The sequence below is a fragment of the Malus domestica genome, chromosome 10, assembly GCF_042453785.1.
Source record: "Malus domestica chromosome 10, GDT2T_hap1".
Taxonomy (NCBI): domain Eukaryota; kingdom Viridiplantae; phylum Streptophyta; class Magnoliopsida; order Rosales; family Rosaceae; genus Malus; species Malus domestica.
In genome coordinates, this window is record NC_091670.1 from 4,944,934 (window position 1) to 4,967,241 (window position 22,308).

The window sequence follows — 22,308 nt, forward strand, 5'->3', positions numbered from 1 at the left end:
ACGATACGCCCAAAGTGCATCATCTAACCGTAAACTCCAATCCTTCCTTGTTGGCCCAACGGTCTTCTCTAGGATTTGCTTGATCTCACGGTTGGAAACCTCGGCTTGGCCATTAGTTTGAGGATGATAAGGCGTAGAAACCTTATGATTGACATTGTATTTCCTTAATAACGCCTCAATGGTCCGGTTGCAAAAGTGTGACCCTCCATCACTAATGATCACTCGTGACATGCCAAACCTTGCAAAAATGTTAGTTCTAATAAAATCTGCAACCACTTTAGAATCATTAGTCCGGGTGGCCTTTGCTTCCACCCACTTTGACACATAATCAACCGCAAGCAAAATATATATAAAACCATACGAAGAAGGAAAGGGACCCATGAAATCAATACCCCAAACATCGAAAATTTCAACATTTAGGATAGAAACCTGCGGCATTTGGTCCCTAGCACCAATGTTACCCATTCGTTGGCATTTATCACATGTTAAGCAAAAAGTTCTAGCATCCTTAAAAATACTAGGCCAATAAAATCCACATTGTAATACCTTAAGGGCAGTTCTTTGTGTGCCAAAGTGCCCACCACATGCATATGTGTGACAAAAACTTAAAATTGAACGAAATTCAGAATCAAGCACACAACGACGAACAATTTGATCCGGGCAAAATTTCCACAAATATGGGTCATCCCACACATAAAACCGTGCATCATGCCTAAGTTTATCACGTTGGTGCCTAGTGTAAGTGCTTGGAATTCTTTTTGTCACCAAAAAGTTCACCAAATCAGCATACCAAGGTTCACTAACCTTTATGGACATCAATTGTTCATCGGGGAATGTCTCCAAAATCGGCAAAGCCTCCTCATTATGCACCATTCGGCTCAAGTGGTCAGCCACTACGTTCTCACTTCCCTTCTTGTCACGAATCTCTATGTCGAACTCTTGAAGTAGCAACATCCACCGAATTAGCCGTGGCTTGGCCTCCTTTTTGGTGAGCAAGTACTTCAATGCTGCATGGTCAGTGAAAACAATTATTTTAGTACCAATTAGATATGATCTAAACTTATCTAAAGCAAAAACAACGGCAAGAAGTTCTTTTTCTGTAGTGGAATAGTTCAATTGTGCATCATTCAACGTCCGTGAGGCATAGTAGATGACGTGTGGCTTTTTGTCCTTCCTTTGTCCCAAAACAGCCCCTAAAGCGTAGTCGGATGCATCGCACATAAGCTCGAAAGGTAGGCTCCAATCTGGTGGAACAATGATGGGTGCCGTGGTTAACAACTCCTTGAGTTGATTGAATGATGCCGTGCACTCCTTGGTGAATTCAAACGCCACTTCTTTTTGTAGGAGACGGCAAAGAGGTTGTGCTATCTTCGAAAAATCTTTGATAAACCTACGATAAAATCCTGCATGACCAAGAAACGAACGAACCTCCCTAACCGAAGTCGGAGAGGGTAAGTGACGTACTAGATCTATTTTGGATTTATCCACCTCAATGCCGTTTTCAGAGATAATATGCCCTAAAACTATGCCTTGTTTTACCATAAAGTGACACTTTTCCCAATTTAAAACGAGGTTAGTTTCCATGCATCGTTTTAAGATTAATGTGAGATTCTCCAAGCAACCATCAAACGAATCGCCAAAGACACTAAAATCATCCATAAATACCTCAATAATTTTCTCAATAAAATCTGAAAAAATACTTACCATGCATCGTTGGAACGTGGCCGGTGCATTGCATAAACCGAATGGCATGCGGCGGTAAGCAAAAGTACCAAATGGGCACGTGAAGGTGGTTTTTTCTTGGTCTTCCGGAGCTATGACAATTTGATTATATCCCGAATAACCGTCAAGAAAACAATAAAAAGAATGACCGGCTAACCTTTCTAGCATTTGATCGATGAATGGTAGTGGAAAGTGGTCCTTCCTTGTGGTGTTGTTGAGCTTCCTATAATCAATGCATACTCTCCAACCTGTTTGAATACGGGTTGGTACAAGCTCGTCCTCGGCATTCTTCACCACAGTGACTCCGGACTTCTTTGGGACAACTTGAACCGGTGAGACCCAACGGCTATCCGAAATTGGATAAATCACCCCACAATCAAGAAGCTTTATAATCTCCTTTTTCACGACTTCCATCATTGGAGGGTTGAGTCGGCGTTGAGCCTCTCGAGTTGGTTTAGCCCCCTCCTCTAGAAAGATGCGATGCATGCACGTTGTAGGGCTAATTCCCTTAATATCGGCCAATGTCCATCCGATGGCTGTTTTGTGCTCTTTCAACACCCGAATCAACTTTTCTTCCTCTAATGCCGTGAGTGATGAAGAGACAATGATGGGCAACGTCTCTTCCTCTCCCAAGAATGCATACTTTAAATGATCCGGCAACGGTTTAAGCTCAAGAACGGGGGCCTGAATCACAGAAGGTAACAACGTATTAGTGGAAACGGGAATTGGAATTGGGTTAGACGGCTTACCATGATGTTTTGGCAATGATTCCAAGGCAGCCACAAGCTCGGCATGTTCATCATTTGGTACGGCCATGTTGGGTTTTGTGCCAAATCCTTGTGCAATTGTCGTTTCGAGTGGATCGTCTTCCAACATATCAAGATAATCCTGCGCCAATTCATCCAATATATCAATAGAAAAACAAGAATGATCATCTTTAGGAAATTTCATAGCTTCAGAAATGTTAAAGTTAATAATCTCCCCATCAAATTCCATTGTCAACGTCCCTTTGAACACATCGATCTTGGTGCGTGCTGTTTTCATGAATGGCCTCCCAAGTAGAATCGGCAATGGGGTGACATTTGGTGATTCCTCCATCTCTAAAACGTAGAAATCCGCTGGAAATATCAAGTTATCCACCTGCACCAATACATCCTCCAAAACTCCTTTCGGATATGCATTAGAACGATCGGCTAATTGAATTATAACACCATCGTTTTTAAGTTCTCCTAAGTTCATTGATGCATAAATTGAGTATGGCATGACGTTAATTGAGGCTCCTAGATCTAACATAGCATGTTCAAACTTGGTATTGCCTATAACACATGGAATTGTAAAACTTCCCGGATCTTTGCATTTAGGAGGTAATTTTCTTTGCAAAACAGCAGAAACATTCTCACTTACCTGGACAACCTCTTTGTTTGAAATTCTCTTTTTTGTTGTACATAGTTCCTTTAAAAACTTGGCGTACCTAGGTACTTGCTTAATTGCGTCAAGGAAAGGTATATTGACTTGCACTTTCCGGAACGTCTCTAGAATGTCCTTTTCAGCTTCTTCTTTCTTTGTTTGCTTGAACCTACTAGGAAAGGGGACATTCAAAGGAAAATCATTAGTAGGAATGGAATTGGACACGGTTGTACCTTTATTTGGCAGATTGGATGGCTTAGGAGCCATGGAGACTTGCGGCAAAGGAACCTCTTTCCTTACCGTGGCCAACCCTTGTTCCTCCTCTTCAAGTATCACTTCCTCCACCTTGTTTAGGGCTGTTCCAACTTGTTTCCCGCTTCTTAACATGATTGCCTTGGCAGATTCAAAGCCTCCTTTTGGATTTGCAATGGTTGAGCTAGGCAACTTGCCTTGCTCTCGAAACTGCCCCATGAACTCGGCAATTTGCCCTACTTGTTTCTCCAACTCGTCCACCTTTTTGTCCCTATTTTGCATTCCCTGTGCCATAGAAGTTAGTAAATTAAAAATTTGATCATTATCAATAGACGAACCTGATTTTTGGGCAGGTTGTGCTTGGGGTTGAGTTGGTGCAAACGGCTTTTGATAGAAACCCGGGGGTTGTTGCCTCAATCCGCTTTGTTGTTGGCCTTGTTGGGGTTCTCGCCATTTGAAATTTGGATGATCACGCCAACCGGGATTGTAAGTATTGGAAAAGGGGTCATTCCTTGGTTGGTATTGGTTGCCAAATCCCACGGCATTGAGGGTCTCCCACCCTCCATTTTCTATCAACTGTGGGCACTTGTCCGTAAGGTGGCCTTGCATGGAACACACGCCACAAGCTGCCACGTTTTGCACTTTTGGACCTTCCACTACCTGAGAAAGCAAAGTAGTAAGGTTAGCCATTTGATTTTGAAGTTCGGTTATGGCACTTACCTCATTGACTTGATGTGGTCGTGGGTTACTCCTTTGTCCAACGCCTTCGTATTGTTGAGCATTCAATGCACGGTTGGAAATTAAAGTCTTTGCTGCCGTGGGGGTCTTGTCCACCAAGGCTCCTCCCGCCGAGGCATCTAGCATTTGACGTTCGATAGGTAGTAGCCCCTCGTAGAAGTATTGCAAAAGAAGTTCCTCCTTCATCTGATGCTGTGGACAAGAAGCAACAAGAGATTTAAAACGTTCATAATAAGTAGGAAAAGATTCACCTTCCTCTTGTTGAATTCCACTTATCCTTTTCCGTAGGAGGATGACTCGAGAAGTTGGGAAAAACTTCTCTAAGAAGGCCCGTTTCATGCTTTCCCATGATGTGACGGTTCCGGGCGCCAATTCGTACAACCAATCCTTCGCCTTTTCCAAGAGAGAAAAAGGGAAGGCTTTCATCTTCAAAATACTCCCATCGACATTGACGGGGGTCATGCTCGAACATACTACCTCGAATTCTTTCAAGTGTTTGTTAGGATCTTCCATGGACAACCCATGGTACTTCGGAATGTGGTGTAACAAGCTTGACTTCAATTCAAATTCTTCTGTCTTTCCTCGGGCTGCTGCGGGGTATTGGATACATAGAGGCGCGGCATTGTCCAATCCCGAGGCTGAAAGTTCTTTGATTGTTCGATTGTCCACCTCCATGTCTTTTTCTGCCTCCTCCTTTTCTTCAAATTCGGATTCAGAACTAGAACTAAGTGGATTAGGTTCTGGTTCTTTCCTTTTCCTTCTCAAAGTTCGTTCAAAATTGTCGTCAAACTTCGATATGTGTGCACGAACTGGTTGAGAACTACGAGTCATAAACTAGTACCTTAAATAAACAAAATCAAATAAAATTAAAACTAAAATTAAAACACACAAAAAAGAAATAAAAAGAAACAATGGGGATTTAGCAAAGTTGCTAATCCCCGGCAACGGCGCCAAAATTTGATGCGAATAATATAAGCACACTCAAATTAAACCCTCTTTTTGACAATTGTAGCAAAGTATGTAAGTAGGGATCGTTCTAAACCGGGGATTAGGAGGGCTTGCTAAAACCTCTAAACTGACTCAAAAACAAAAAGAAACAAAGTTAAAAATGTAAACAAAAGATTTTAAAACAAGAAAGTAAAAGGGGGATTTGAGTTTGGTGAAGTTGAAAGTAAAAACGAATGAACTAAAAACTTAAATAGATTTTAAACAAATTTGGGTTGAATGGATAATGGAAGGCTAGCTAAGGGGTTCTTCTCCACACATGTCTTGCTTGCATACAAAATGATTTCCAATTGCTCTTCTATAAGTTATGAATACTCAACGCCCCAAATTAACCGTGAATTGCACTAATTAACTCTCAGTTTTTCAACAAGTTATTAGATTGGATGATTGCATACGACAACCCAAAACATTCCCTACAAGTTCCCTACATGAATTGCATAATAGAGATACAAGCAAGAATCATTAAGTTCTATGAAAAACATAAGTATTGACGAGGCACTCGTTACTATGATTTGCATGAAACTTATGCCAAGAATTTACTTAACGTGATTGTGACTAGCAACCTTCACTACTTGTGAATATAAGTTCATAACGATTAGGTGAAACTCCCTTATATTCTAGCGTCAAATTCATGCATGAAAATTAAGCGTGCACTCTCAACCAACATACACAAATTAGTTTTTATACGAACGGATAAGTAAATTGAATTCACAATTCAAGAAACGCAATTGGAAGTAATCAAATCATATAGCAAGCATTAACATGGTTTTGAATCCCCCCCTAGCCAAGGGGGGTTTAGTTCCTCATTATTACAAAACAAAGATAAACAAATTTAACCATTGAAAAACAAAGGGAAGAAAGCACCTAAACGTTCCAACGATCCATGTTGGATAGCAAGCGCGTCCAAGGACTTTTCTCCTTCTCCTTGCCGCCACAACAAGGTTGGAATGATGTTGAAGGGTTGGTTATTTGGAGGAATGGATGGGAAGGGGTTTAGATATGTAGGAGAGGCAAGGAAAGGCTTGGAGAATGGTTAATTTTTGGATGAATTGAATGAGGTTGTTGCCATGGTATTTATAGGAAAAGGATGGACTTGTTTAACACAAAATTATGGTGGAATTGAGTAGGTGAGCAAGGCAAAGAGTGGGAATTGTTGGTGGGTTAGGTATTGAGTCATCCATTCACATGTCATGGTGAGCTAAGCATTGCATCATCACTCATATTTCTGGTTGCTTTGAAGTAAAAGCCACGGCATTGAGGTTTTTGAGTGAAGTTTTGGCCAATCCTTCTAGAAACCTATCCCTTCTTGCAATTTGTATTTGTTTCACCACATTTTTAGCATGTTCCTAGCCTCATTTGACTTCAAATTCGTCCATCCTCATGTCTCCATGTTTGCACCATCCAATCATGGCCCAAAAATGCTCCAAAATGCATCTTCTTGCATCCTTGGCCCATAGAACCTACAAACACCCAAAAATGGCTTAAACTACTAACATAACTAAGAACTAAGAACATAAATGCACGAAAACAAACATACTAAGTCGCATAAATATGCTCCTATCAAGCACCTATTATTTATGTACTGAGGAGCGAACCCTTATTCTATGAAAGAGACTCCCTCACTTTCATTAGAGAGCACCCACTATTTATGTACTGAGGAGCGAACCCTTATTCTATAAAAGGGACTTTCTCACTTTCATTAGAGAGCACCCATCATTCATGTACTGAGGAGCGAACCCTTATTTTATAAAAGAGACTCCCTCACCATCATTAAAGAGCATGGGCGCCTGCTAAGCAACCGTCTCACCACGAGCATCACTCCTAATCCATCACTTATGTATTGAGGAGCGATCATTTATTCTATAAAAAGGGACTCCCTCACTATCATTAAAGAGCATCGCCGCCTACTGAGCAACCGCCTCGCCGTGAGCATCAACTCTAGCCCATCATTTATGTATGGATGAGCTAGCCCTTATTCTATAAAAGAGACTCCCTCACCTTTAACGCCACAAGCCGAGCCAACCAAGGCAACATAAGCCACAAGCCGAGCAGCCTCGCAACATGTGCTACTTCTAGTTGAGCTTCATTTCACATTGAGCACCGCCTCATATCGAGTATCAGTTCTGGATGACATCTAGTTACTTCGGCCCACACATGGACTGAATTTCAAGTCTCCAGCCAAAAGACTCTCTTGACTGAAGACTTGGGGGACTACTATTTATACCATACTTAGGGCCTCTGTATTTAGACCTCGTATAAATACTCAGGGGACTCAAGTGTAATTATGTAATAAATGATGGGGCAAATATGTAATAAGTGAGGAGCCCTTAGTCTATAAAAGGGACTCCTCACCCTCACAATCAGAGGCCCTCATCCTTACATACAGAAGCTCTCTTTCCCTCACAACCCTCTCACAAACAGAGAAATACAATATCAGTGTGGACGTAGCCCAAACATTGGGGGTGAACCACGATACATCTTGTGTTCTTTACTTTCTTGCAGATTCACGGTCGGATTTACGTTGTTCCAAGACCCCTCCGGTTTTGTGCATCAACACTACGTAATAGGTTTGTCGAAACTCTACATGTTATAAAAAGCATTTGTACGATAAAATCATAATTGAAGTGATATCAAATTCACCTAAAGGTAAAATCCGTAAAAGCTCATAAGTCAAAAACACTAATGTACTCAATAGGGGCATCATATTCGCCTGAAGGCATATCCATCACCCAAGGGTGAAGCTGTATGACACCGGGTTACGCCAGTGAAGAAACATGGTAGATCTATACCCATCTGAGGCCGTGTCATGGTCGGAGTTGGCCCAAAAAATTACATGAAGATGGCCTGACGGCCATGGTTCTACTTTTTCAGAAAACTAGGAAATCTTCCTCGAGGTTTTTCTGCACTTAAACACCACCAAAACATGCATTCAAAATTAAAAATCATCACTAAAGGTAGATTGAGGGAAAAACAATGCTTACCCTAGATCAGGCAGCCGAGAAATCTCATTGGAGTTCAATGAAGAAGACAGTGAACAGTGGCATAAGCCACTGAGCAATGCCAAGCCTTGGTTCAATAATGTTATTTCTCGGTTAGTGGTTCGTGACTGGTCTGTGTTTGTAGTGGAGGTGCTCGTCGGAGTAGTGAAGGTGATGATAGTGTTGTTTCTCTGCACTTGTAGAGAAATGAGGACGAGAAGGAGCTGAGAGAAAGAGAGAGTGTAAAGGGTAGAGAGTAAGGAGAGTTTTTGTGAGTGAGAAGTGAGGGAAAAAGAGAGTGACAGTATGAGAGGGAGACATGGAGAGGGGACACGGGAGATAGGGGAAAGAATGGGGCATGGGCCCCACTTGGCACATAGCTCAATCCACAAAAAGAAGAAACAAAAAATATCTCATGTAAATGTGAAATTACCAATGCTCTTCACATTAAAAAATTCGTAAAATCTTCGTCGTAACTTCTAATTCAGTTCTGCTTGTGCCCACGCGTTCGTATCATCAAGTACTCTAAAAATATATGTGTATCATTGGTTATGCCTAGATAAGTATTAATTAGGCACAAAGCCAAATTAATATAATACTAATGTAGACGGGCCTACTTGCCCACTTGATTAATGAACCCAATGAATAAGCTATTGAAATTACAGTTTGTATCTAGCAATACCGATAACTCACTGTTGTCTCAATAAACAAGTAATAAATTCCTAAGAGTACAAAATTACCATTTTGCCCCTTATTGGGAAACGTGCCTAAATAGTCCAATATATACCTCGTTTGCGCTCATGTGTTTGTAAGGACACGTACTACCTGAAATATGGGCAAGGTGATATAGAGTGTTAAGGACTCAAACGTCCACGTAGGATTTCCACCTATCAGGGGCATATTCATAATTTTACCAAGGTTAGGGAGTAAAATAATATTAAACTCGGGATGGGACGTCACATGGAATGCCTCTATAAGTCTTCTCAGCCCATAGAAGGGAGGAATGCTGTGGCAAGCCACCAGCTGGTCTTAAAAAAAATTAAAAAAAAAAAAGAAAAAAACTGGATAAGCAATTCTCGTCCCTCTTACCAGATACCTTAATGTGTTACTTATGTAATTGCTTTAACATGAATGGTGTTGAATCATAATCTTTGTCATGCAGTTACGTATATATATAATCTATTATGAAGATTATATTATATGAAATTATAGAGCCAAGCGTATTATAACATTTTGTACAGAAATAAAAATCATGATTGTTGGAATCAAATATGCGCACATTCACGGACATAGGTTAAATCTAGTTGGAATTGCCCATTATCTCTAACAAGGAAAGAATATGGTTGATTGGAGGGTGTGGTTAAATCCGAATTGGACTACCTACATATCTCCGGGAGGAACAAAATGTTTTTTTTTTTTAACCAAGTGTTTGTTTAAGACAAAATAATAGAAGTCACCCATGTTAAAAGGAAGAAAATGCGAATCGGTTAACCGGTTCTACAATCATTGGTGCTAAATTAATCAATTATGTCGGAATGGTGTCAGATTAGGACCTTGACCCAATCCTTCTTAGTTTAGTAGTATACAATTATGAATATTTTATTATGTAGATACAAGTTTAGTGTACATGGATAAGTGACTTGATTCCTAGCACTGGTAAATCACACGATGATTGTCAAGGGAAACTAAAATACCTTTGTAAGTCTTTTCGGCCCCTATATGAATGGAAATGTTGTGGCAGCTGGTCTTCTTTTTTAAAGAAAAAATTGGATAAGCGATGCTCGTCCCTCCTATCACATACCCTAATGTGTTACTTACGTAATTGTTTTAACGTGAATGGTACTGAATCATAATCTTTATCATGCAGTTAAGTGTGTGTGTGTATAAAATCTATTATCAAGATTTTATTATGTGAAATTATAGAGCCAATCATGATCTAACATTCTATGCGGAAATTGAAATTATGATTGTTGGAACCAAATATGCGCGCCTCCACTGACGGAGGTGAAACCAGTCAGAATTGCCCATGACCTCTAATGAGGGGAGAATGGAGTTGACCGGAGGGTGTGGTTGAATCCAAATTAAACTGCCTACATATTTGTGAGAGGAAGAAAATGTTTTTTTTTTAAAAAAAAAAAAAATCATTTATGCCACCCATGATAAAAAAAAAGTAAGAAAATGATGCGAACCGGTTCTACAACCATTGGTGCTAAACTAATCAATTATGTGGGAATGGTGTTGAATTAAGCCCTTGTCCCAAACCTTATTCAGTTTAGTATTATATAATTACGAATATTTTATTATGCAGATACAAGTTGCGTTTAAATGGATAAGCAATTGTGGATTCGCTTCCTCACACTCGTAAATCATACGACGATGGTTAAGAAAGGCTGAAATTTCTCTATGAATCTTCTTGGCCCTTAGAAGAATGCTATGGCGAAACCACTAGTTGGTTCCCTTTTTAAAGAAAAAAATTGGATAAGCAATGCTCGTCCCTCCTATCACATACCCTAATACATTACTTACGTAAGTGCTTTAACGTGAATGATGCTGAGTCATAATCTTTGTCAAGAATTTAAGTATATATATAACCTATTATCAAGATTTTATTATGTGAAATATAGAGCCAAGCGTATTCTAACATTCTATGCAGAACTTGAAATTATGATTGTTTGAATCAAATACGTGCACATCCACGGACGGAGGTGAAATCCAGTCGGAATTGTCCACGATCTTTGATGAAGGGAGAATGGGGTTGATTGGATGGTGGTTGAATTTGGACTGCCTACATTTCTCTGGGAGGAAGAAAATGTTTTTTTAACCAAATGTTTGCTTAAGACAAAATAACAAAAGTCACCCATGACAAAAGGAAGAAAATGATGCAAACCGGTTCTACAATCATTGGTGCTAAATTAATCAATTATGTCGGAATGGTGTCAAATTAAGACTTTGACCCAATCCTTACTTAGTTTAGTAGTATACAATTATGAATATTTTATTATGTAGATACAAGTTTGGTTTATATGGATAAGCGACTCTGGATTCGATTCTTGGCACTGGTAAATCACATGATAATTGTCAAGGGAGTCTTAAATGTATTTGTGAATCTTTTCGGCCCCTAAAAGAGTATAAATGTTATGGGAGCTGGTCTTCTTTTTTAAAGAAAAAAAGTGGATAAGCGATGCTCATCCATCCTATCACATAATGTAATACCCTGAAAATTTAAATATATGATTATGTGGAGAGAAAATCGAAAAATAAATCAATTTATGGTTATGAAAATTTAATTGAAAATTTTAAAGTTTTGTTTCTGGAAATTACTATAATTTACGTTGTAAAATTTTAACGATAACGGGCCCTAGTTGGCTTAACATAATTATACGGGGATGCATTTTATCCTCATGTATTTTATCTTAATTCTTGACGTAGTTGGTTTGAGCTCGATCCTCTGAATGCATAGGCGCAAATCGTTCGTGAAACGGAATTATAATGAAAAAGTTATTAACGTTCAAAGTTAGGGACAAAATAGTCATTTAATTGTAAAATTTGGAATGCTCCAGATTTGTGGGAGATTTGATTAAGAGCCACGTGTGTGGCTGTGATGAAAAGAAAAGGAGAGTGCGGGAGAGAAAAGGAGGGGAACGGACCAATAGGGAGGAGGCAAAGGGGGGAAAGGAGAGAAGAAGAAAATGGGGAGAAACGGGCTAACCTGTATACCCCTTCGGACTCGACCTGTGCGCCACCTTTTCGACGCTTTTCCGTCGGTTTTCCAGTGATTCAAAGCCTGCCGCCACATGAAGACTAAGCATCATCCTTCCTTACTCCATCTCCACCCAAAATTAAAAGGAAATTGGTGGTGTTTTTGTAGAGAAATGCATCGGTGGGTGCGGCGGGCATTGGGGGTGATCCACTAAATCCGAAGGTAACTCCAGCAACCACCACCACCTAAAGACTCCCCTCAATCTCAGGAACAAAGCCCATGCATTGGTTGGGGCATCAAAGTTGTTTTGGAGTTGAATCAAGAACATCAAAAATCAAGGGTTTCCTGCGGTTCATGGGAAATTTTGTGTTTCCCAGCCAAATTGGACTTGGCCGCAGGTATGAAACTTGCTCCACTAATTGAGATCTACAACCTTGTAAAATTTGGTAATTTTTTTAAATAGTTGAATTTTCCGAAGAGTCGGGGCGGCCGACCGCCACCCGCGGCGGCACCTGCGGTAGCGCTTTGGCTAGTGGGCCGACGATGCCTTTCTAAGTTCAATTAGATGTCCTGAATCTGTATTTGATATTCGTATGATGTGATTTGATCGTTTGAACCTAATTTCACTATGATACACTACTTGATCAAAATATGAATCGACGATCCGACTGTTGGATCGTCTCCAAACTTTAATACAAAATAGAACGTAATATTTGAGGATATTAGGAACTGATGGATCAGGAATCCGACCTACGGATCTTCCTGAATTGGATTTCTAAGTTTGTAAAACAAATTGTTGATCACCACATAATTCTAGAAATTGACGGAGATCCGACCGTCGGATCGTGATGGAATTTTAGTATGTTGTTTTAGTGGAATAATGTGTATTTTAGAAGATTACGGATCCAAAATCCAATGTGTGGATCTTCTGGATCAAATTACGTAGGGATGAGGACCCCATTGTTTATCGAGAGTTGACTTTTGGTCAACATGTCTCGAAACATTCTAAATACTAAAATTAGTACTACGGGAGACTAAGTGAAGTTTGGGGGGCCTACATCGGTTAGAGACTGACTTGAATATATGTGAGATGGTTATTACCTTAATTTCTTATATTAATATCATTTGTGAATATGACTCGGTTTTATGAATATGATTTCTATTGAAATGTGATTTTTATATGTTTAGCCATAGACCTATGATTATTAAACATGATTTGGATTGTGTATTGATGATGATGATGATTGTGTTATATGTGTGTTCAATTATCTTTTAGTAAAGTGAATGTGAATCTTTTAGTAAAGTGAATGTGAATTACGAATGGCTTGACCCCTCCGAAGGGTATGAGGCAGTCTAACAAGAAGTTAGGTGCATCCATAAAATAAACGAGGTTAAAGAATTGAGAATATAATTGTATGTTTTGGTAAGAGAATTATGGTTATACATCATGTGTGGAATTAAGGAATTTAATTAAAAGATCGCAATTAATGGTAGTAAATTAAACAAGAGTTTAGTTTGGGCCTACCATCGATATTAATTTCTGAAATAAATATTTCGGAGTGGGGCGTTACACATACCCTAATGTGTTACTTAAGTAATTGCTTAAACGTGAATGGTACTGAATCATAATCTTTATCGCGCAGTTAAGGGTGCGTGTATATAAATATATATATACATATATATATATATATATAATCTATTATCAAGATTTTATTATGTGAAATTATAGAACCAATCGTATACTAACATTATGTCCTGAAATTGAAATTATGATTGTTGGAACCAAATATGCGCACCTCCACTGACGGAGGTGAAATCCAGTCGGAATTGCCCATGACCTCTAATAAGGGGAGAATGGGGTTGATTGGAGGGTGTGGTTGAATCCAAATTAGACTGCCTACATATCTGTGAGAGGAATAAAATGTTTTTATTTATTTATTTATTTTTATTTAAAAAAAAAAAACCAAATGTCTGATTAAGACAAAATAATAGATGTCACCCATGATAAAAGTACGAAAACGATGCAAACCGGTTCTACAACCGTTGGTGCTAAACTAATCAATTATGTGGGAATGGTGTTAAATTAATACCTTGTCCCAATCCTTATTTAGTTTAGTATTATATAATTATGAATATTTAATTATGTAGATAAAAGTTGGGTTTAGATGAATAAGCGATTTTGAATTCGATTTCTGGCACTGGTAAATTATATGATAGTAATCAAGGGAGACTGAAATACCTCCGTGAGTCTTCTCGACCCCTAGAAAGGTGGACTATTGTGGCAAAGCCACCATTGATCTCATTTTTAAAGAAAAAAATGGATAAGTGGTGCTTGTCCCTCCTATCACATATCCTAATGTGTTACTTATGTAATTGCTTTAACGTGAATGGTAATCATCATTTTTGTCACGAATTTAAGTATATACATAATCTATTATCAAGATTTTATTATATGAAATTATAGAGCCAGAGCCATGTGTATTCTATCATTCTGTGCATAAATTGAAATTATGGTTCTTGGAGCCAAATAAGCGCACATCCAAAGATGGGGTTGATTGCAGGGTATCGTTGAAATCACATTGGTGCACCCTTCCATTTGAATCCTTGTTCTGCAAGAAAAGTTGCAAAAGAAAAGGAAACTAAATCCTAAAGATTAAAAATCCTAACTTACCTAAAATAAGACTTCAAGAATATTTACAATTAAGACTCAAATCAATAGGTTTAGGCCTTATAATGTATGTGTTTTAGATGTATGTGTGTGAAGAGAGAGCGAGAGAGAGGGGAAAGAAGGGAGAGGGGGTGAGTTTAACTAAAATTTTAGGAAGGATTTCAGGTCATCTGAGGAGGGAGGAAGGGAGGGAGGGAGAGAGGAAAAAGGGCGGAGGGTGCGTGGGTTTAACTGAAATTTTAGGAAGGATTTCAGTTCATTTGAGGATAGCCGAGTTCTGGACTTCATTATCTGTTTAACTACAAGTTATAGTATTCATTTTTCAGTCTTTGATGCTTATATGGTTGAGGCTTTCTAACAGAAACTTGGAGTTGAAGAGAACAAAAACTTGATTTTCCTAGTTCATGTTTAGCCAGGCTATGGAGAGTGTGCTAGTTGGAAATTTGTTGGCGAACAGGACTTCAGAAACTTCAGTAAAATGGATGCACTGAATGTACACGTTTTCCTTATGATCTGAATTGCTTGATCTTAATGTACTCTTTTTTCTTACGATTATGAGCATTTTTGTCATTGAATTTTTGCTACCTTACTAGGTTTTAACGAGGCACCATCCTGGGCTGGTTATATCCTTGTGAGTTTTTCTACTTTCATAAATACGTATAGTTCTAACATTATGCATACTTTTCATATTTCTCCTTAGTCTATAAGTTTTTCTCCTACATTGAGTTTTACCATAGCTAGGTTTTATGAGTTTTACAACCAATGCATCCTTCAATTAAAATGAAACTCAAATTCGCTCATTATGCTGCTGACTTGACCAGCTGAACTTCCTCACTGAAGACCTGATGCAACATTTTGATTGAGTACTTACACACTCAAAGGAGAGTGTTGTAGTTTTAATTAGTTTAAGCATCTGATTGTATAAATCCTATTGGGATTCTATGATATCTTTTAGATAGTGTCCTGATTCAATCGTAAATTAAACTATCGATATTTTTGTTAATGTCGATACTTTATATATGAAATATCTTCTCATAGAGCAGTGAATGAATGGCTGAGATTGAGCTCATAGGCTCTCTCTCTCTCTCATTGTTTGTAGCGACTGTACGCCTACTGTTACATTGTTGAAGGGATATACAGTGGAGAAACACAACTTGTGCTCTAAAAAAAATACCAAAACTTCATAATCTTCCTCCAATTTCATTTCTGAAATTATCTACAAAACACACATAAACACACAATTAAACACTTAATGAGGTCATCACCTAGTCTTGCATACGATTGACATCATTGTCATACTTACTTGAACATGTCATAAGATTGGCTATTTCCATTGTCATACTCACTTGAACGTGCCATAAGATTGGAAAATTTATTGACTAAATTTTCCTGCTCCTGGTAAACCCCTATTTTCTGCACCCTGAGATGAATATCATCAGTACTCCTGTGTCGTGATAAGTGTGCACCAACATTTATCCTTGCCCCACCGTTCACATTGAGCTTATTGTTTGATAAATGTCCCAGCCAAATATAACTTTCATGGCGATTTATTACGGTTGCATACAGAGGGGTTGAAAACTCAGTGTGCTTGGATTTGGAGTCGTCTGAAGAATAAACGACGCACAGAGTCAATGCTTTTGCATCATAGCCAAAACATTGCGGCATAAATATTTCATCCTTCAGGTCAACGCATGTAAACCCTGATGGAAGATCATTTCCGGGGAGAAAAAGATCACCATTTCCGCTCGCGCTCCATTCCTATACCATGGAGTAAGATTTGTAAAAAAAGTTGATACATATAAGCTGTATACAGTTGGGTACAAACCGAGATTATATATATACATAGAGAGAGAGAGAGAGATGACCTGTAGGATTGCTTTTTTAAAAGCAGCAGTGAGATTGGTGCACCCTTCCATATGAATCCTTATCATATTGTTTAACGACTTATCCAAGCCTAGAATCTCAGTGAGTTTGGGGGAGTGATTCAGATGCAGTTCTACCATACTCGACATTTTTGAAAAATTTGGCATCTCTTCCAATGCAATGCACTCATCCGCTTTCAGGATTTCCAATTTTGTTGGTAAATCTGGGATTTTCTGAAGGTTTTGGCAATTCGCAACAGATAAATACTTTAGGTTCTTCAATTGTATTATGGAGTGGTGAATCTTGGACAAACTCTTACAGGCTTCGAGTATCAATCTTTCAATATTTGGGATTCTTGAAAAGTCTGGTGATTCTTTCAGGTTATCACAAGAACCAATATTGAGAAACTTCAACTTTTCAAGTGACTGTGAGACAAAATGGGAAAGCAAATATCAAAATTCAATAGAAGAGAAAAAGCATGATGTTGGTATTTAAAAAATCTGTTGGAAAGAATTGATAGTTTGGTTGGGTATGTATTTTACCACGTTGTCATTCCAGACTTGTATATTGCTACAACTCAGGTCGATGTCAACTACGTTTGGTTGATTAAAATCCTCTGGGATGGCCTGCTGAGGCAAGTCAGACATACTTAACCATCTTAACTCATCGGGAAGATGTTCGCAGTCTCCAGTGAACTTTACGCCTTTTATTTTGAGTAATCTCAGGTTCCGCATATTTCTGAATGTTTCTGTACTGAAGCTAAGCTTGTCAGGTTCTGGAGAATCTAAAGCGATTCCTTCTATTTCTTCCGTTCCCTGTTAGAAAGGAAAAGAAAATAAAGTAAGACAAGGGTTATTTTCTTAGACTTTAACCGGTGCAGAGCACCAATACTGGATCAATGCCATAGAGTTTGTTTAGACATCAGTCTTGTTTTAACAATCTATATTAGTCATCTGTGTTACAGGGATAATTTTCAAATAATTCAGTAAATAAAATCAGCATTTTTTTTCTAATGCAATTTGATTGAGGAAGTACTTACACTTTTTTTCCTCAAAACGTTTATTACATCTTCATGATGCCACAATCTACAGCGACTTTGAAGCTTCTTAGGGGATCTAGCACGTACAATTTCTCTGCCCATGTCTCGAATCAAACGGTGCATCATCATCAGACTACCCTTTGGATCATCAGTTACAAGGCATCGCTCCTTGAGTACTTCAATATCTGTTGTTGGCTCACAGTAACACCCATCCAATATGGCCATGACGCGGTCCTTGTCCATTCCAGTAAAGAAACAGGATACATCAAGGAATATATCCTCCACCTGGGCAACCTTAAGCCCGTCATAACTTATCTTAAGCTTTTCATGAATTTCCGGATAAGGCTGTGATTCGTTCCATTTTTTCAATGCACTTGTCCATTCTTTCGGGGTTTTTTTATGTAGGTAAGAACCTACAGCTTTAAGTGCATGTGGTAAACCCCCACAATAACGAACAGCTTCTCTTGAGACTTTGTGGAATCCTTCATTAGGAGAACTCTTTTGAAAGGCACGCCAACTAAGGAGCTCAAGAGCTTCATCGTCATTCATTGCTGGCAGGGAACATGCCTTATCCACCACTTCAGGTGTCTTTAGCAAACTTTTATCTCTTGTTGTTATAACAATTCTACTTCCTGGACCAAACGAGTCACGTTTTATAGCCAATGTATCTATCTGGGCCACAGAGTCTATATCATCAATAATGACAAGAACCTTTATTTGGCGAAGTCTTGTATTTATCTCCTTGGTCCCTTCATCGGGCATACCCACCTTTCTGTGGCCCAATCTCAAGATGTCAAACAGAAGTTTGTTTTGCGAATCAACCAGTTTCTTATCTTCTCTCACATTCGGAAGAAAAGATGCACCACTAAACCTGTGCTGGTATTCGTTGAAAATAGCTTTTGCAATCGTTGACTTCCCTAGTCCGCCCATCCCCCAAATTCCGATTATGCGAACATCATTTGATCCTTCAACATCTAAATAATTACTGATTTCTTGCACGCGAGAATCTATTCCAACTGGATTTGTAGCTACATTTAAGCATGGTTTCTTCAGTATTGTAGCGATCTGGCCAACAACTTCCCTGATAAAACTTCCTTCATGCCTGGAATGAAAAATTCATAACCAAGGAAAAGTAAGATTTACTATGAGACTGAAGGATTAAAATGTACCAATATACTAGTCATCACCGAACAAACTGATATCAAGTGAGATAGATCAAGCGTTCATATATTAATCCTCATATCAGAGTTTCTAAGCTTTGCAATTAAATTTTGGAAAACAAAATGATTTAAAGAATTACTTTGTCAAAGGGAAATAAGCAAGTTATTACCCGTCAGTCACTTGAAAGTCCTTGCCGCTCAACCCTGCAGCTGCATGAAGGGCATCTCTCCAGATCCGGACCTTTTCCTTAAACTCTTGTTCATCCCTCTGAAACTCTGCAGTTGCCTTAAAATCATTTCCCCACTTGCGGACCATTTCTTCCTCAAACTTTTGTTCATGGTTCTTGAACGCGGTTTCAAAACTACCAGTCTGATGCCTGACATCTGAAGTATCAACATCGAAAAAAATCGGAAAAACATGTTGACCCTGTGTTCTGCTGCACTCCATGATCTCCACCAGCTCGTCAAGACACCATCTGGATCCCGCATACCCCTTTGAGAACATGATGACAGCAAGCCTGGACTCTTTGATTGCTTGCTTCAGATTTTCTTTTATAACATCCCCACAAATCAATCGGTCCTTGTCCCGAAAGACATTGAACTTGTAGTCGTTTAATGTATGGTAGAGATGGTCCGTGATGCCCTTGCGTGTTTCGCCTCTAAAGCTCAAGAACACGTCGTACTTGCCGCCCGCGGTATTCATCTGTTGGCAAGTCAGCGATTCTCTGATGTCTGATGGGCACTGCAAAATGGCACCAGGGGCAGATGGTTTTTGAATTGAACTGGCAAAGTCAACTACTCCTAGTTTCAAGTCCACAAAAAAAACAAAAAAAATGGTGTACGTTGTTAATAAAATGTACAGTACAATCCTCAAATTGAAATATGAAAATTGTAAAAGCTGCTAGACCCATTGAGATCGTCTTCAACCTTTGGTTAAGAGTTAAAATTTTTAACATATAAAATTTAGATTTTGTTACTTAATATTATATTCTAGTAGTATTTTTATTTACTGGTCAGTGATAGGTTTTAAACTCGATTCTCGTCAAAAGCAAATTTGAACCACATTATTACTAGTTTATTATGAGGCTCATCCTTTTAGTATAAATAATATCATTTGTTAGAGAGTGGGGTCGATAGGCCCATCCACTTAGTATAAATAATATCATTTATTGGAGAGTGGGGTTAATTTTGTTGGAGAATGGGATTGATTGGAGAGTGTGATTGAATCGTAATGAGGGTAGGTTTAGTATTGATGTACTTTAAAAAAAAAAACTGTTTTTGTGCTGTGAGAATAAACTTATTTTTGCTATTTCGCATTTTCAGTTTTTTTTTTTTCTTCATACAAAACTGTGAAAATAAGCTGTTTTTAAATGTTTACCAATTACTTTTTTGAGCTTAATTTTTTTTTGATATTCATATTTTATAAAAGTAAATCAGTACCAAATCAGTATTTAAACTGTCTACATATTTCTAAAAGGAAAAAATGTTTGCTTTTTTTTAAGCAAATGTTTGTTTAAAACAAAATAATAGATGTCGCCCCTGACAGAAGGAAGAAAATGATACGAACCGGTTCTCCTACCATTGGTGCTAAATTATTCAATTATATGGGAATGGGGTTAAACTATAATTATAATAAAAGGGAGATGGAGAAAAGATAACGTGTCATGATGATGAACAGGCAACCAAATGGCGATTTTCAGCAGCAGTACTCGCTGTCGTTCACCATGAGCACAGCTGCCATAAATCCTAAAGCCACTCACGTGCCATTCAAACAGAAAAGGCCAAACAAAAGCCTGCTCTTATTTTCTTTGCTGCTGCTGGGCACCGAAAACAGAACATGGGGAACAAGTGGACAACAAGTGGATGAGATGGGAATCAAAAAGAGCATCTAAAGCCTACTGCCAAAACCTCACGTAGCTTTCAAGCAATAGTCACGATTAGTAGTCACTAGTCGTGGCCGTTGTTTTTATTATTATTACTCGCATATGGGGCACATGAAATTTTTTAATTTTTTATTTTTGAAGTAGAAGGAGGGAGGAAGATAATGATAGAAAATGTAGGAGTTGTTGCAGATATAATTTATTGAATAGTTATGGAGGTCATAGAGAAAGAGAGGGGTGCAGCACATAGAGAGAAAGAGAGAGATGTATAATTGAGGGGTGTGTTCTATTTCATCTTATTGTGTCTTTATTTATAACAGTAGAAAAGATTAATTTCTTACCTTTTTAGGATTACAACTCTTAATAGGTAATCAACTCTTAACAAGAATATAAAAGATATTCCAAGATATACTAGGATTTATACAATCACATTACTATTCTAATAGGACTGCAACACTCTCTATTGAGTGTGTAAATACTCAAGTAAATGACGCATCAGGTCTTCAATGATGAAGTAAGTATAGTTGATGAAATCATTGGCACAATGAGCGAACGCGAGTCTCAAATTAACGGAAGAATGCATAAAAAAGTAAAACTCACAAACCCTCGATATGGTTAAACCCAAGGTGGGAGAAAAACCCATAGACTAAGGAGAAAAGTGAGAAGTTGCATTAAGTCAAAACTATACGTCTTTTAGATGCAAGTAGAAGAGCTCATAAGGGTATGATCAGCTCAGGATAGGTGCCTTGTTAAAACCTAGTTAGGTAGCAAAAACCTAGTGGGAAAAATGCTCCTAATCATAGGGAAAAAGAGTATATTAAGATCAAGTGAGTATACTTCTGGATACTCCTCCTGAGTTTGAGACAACTTCCAACTGAGAACTACAAGCACATTGCATATGAATAGTTAGGCATACCAATTCCTCAGACAAGCTTCTGGAAGGTTGACTTCGGTAGTGACTTCGTGTAGAGGTCGGCAAGGTTGTCTAGGATTGGGTTGCATGACTTCAATCTCCTGATGCTGTGCTGATGTGATGTACACGCAATATGTCTTGGTGTTGACTTCATTGATGTATCATGACTTGGTCGAGTTGATACATGTGGCATAATCTTCATGGATCGTCGTCAAGACTCAACGATGGATGAAAACACAACAAGTGCTTTGAATATGCTCAACAAGAACCTAACCATGTCTCACTTGTGGCGTAATGAAGTGAGGTGAGTCTTGGAACGATTCAAAGATTTCGCAACTAAGGTCATATCATGGACCTCCAAGATATTGCGAAATCCCTAACGGTAAAGACATAACCATTCGGGGATTTTACCCTATGCGGGTTTGATAAGTAACATGCGTCAACATAATAAAAAAGGCAAACATCATTCCGAGGATCAGAGGATTGGATCCGCTAGAGATGTGTCAGGATTTGATTTGCTCAAATTCGTAGTACCTTCAGGGTACGTCTTTGATACCAATTCAGTGGTTGTGTGTAGGCGTGGTGCTGCATCTTTACCAAGACCAACAGCGAAGGAGATGTCTTGTCTAATACAATGAGCTAAGTACAACGAAGCGCAAAGTTGAACTCAGATATGGAATTTCAGATTCCATAATCTCTTCAAGGGTCTCGTTTGCATATAACGTATGGACGATCAAAGGTATACTCAAAGGTAACACATTCGGGATGTAGTTTAATTGGTAGACCAAGGTACCATCAGAACAACGCTTGAACTTTAGGTCAAGGCATAAACGAGTTTTCCCAAGATCCTTCATCTCAAATTCCATCTTAAGGTGCGAGACAGTTTTCTCAAGCTCTTCCAGAGTCTTAGTGAGATTCGTGTCAACGACATAAACTATAACTCTAGTAATTCGGAATAAGACTTCATAGTTTAACACGCAAGG

The 22,308-nt window shown here is 38.6% G+C and overlaps 1 protein-coding gene across 1 annotated transcript; it reads right to left on the reverse strand.

Moving 5' to 3' along the window:
• Positions 1-15,463: 15,463 nt before the first annotated feature.
• Positions 15,464-19,384, reverse strand: LOC103429682 (TMV resistance protein N-like). The gene is made up of 6 exons (XM_008367814.4): positions 18,703-19,384; positions 17,373-18,474; positions 16,876-17,148; positions 16,336-16,758; positions 15,774-16,228; positions 15,464-15,686 (listed from the first exon to the last, which is right to left on the reverse strand). Exons 1-6 carry the CDS (start codon positions 19,233-19,235, stop codon positions 15,683-15,685), a joined length of 2,790 nt encoding a protein of 929 aa, XP_008366036.1. The 5' UTR covers positions 19,236-19,384; the 3' UTR covers positions 15,464-15,682.
• Positions 19,385-22,308: the final 2,924 nt, after the last annotated feature.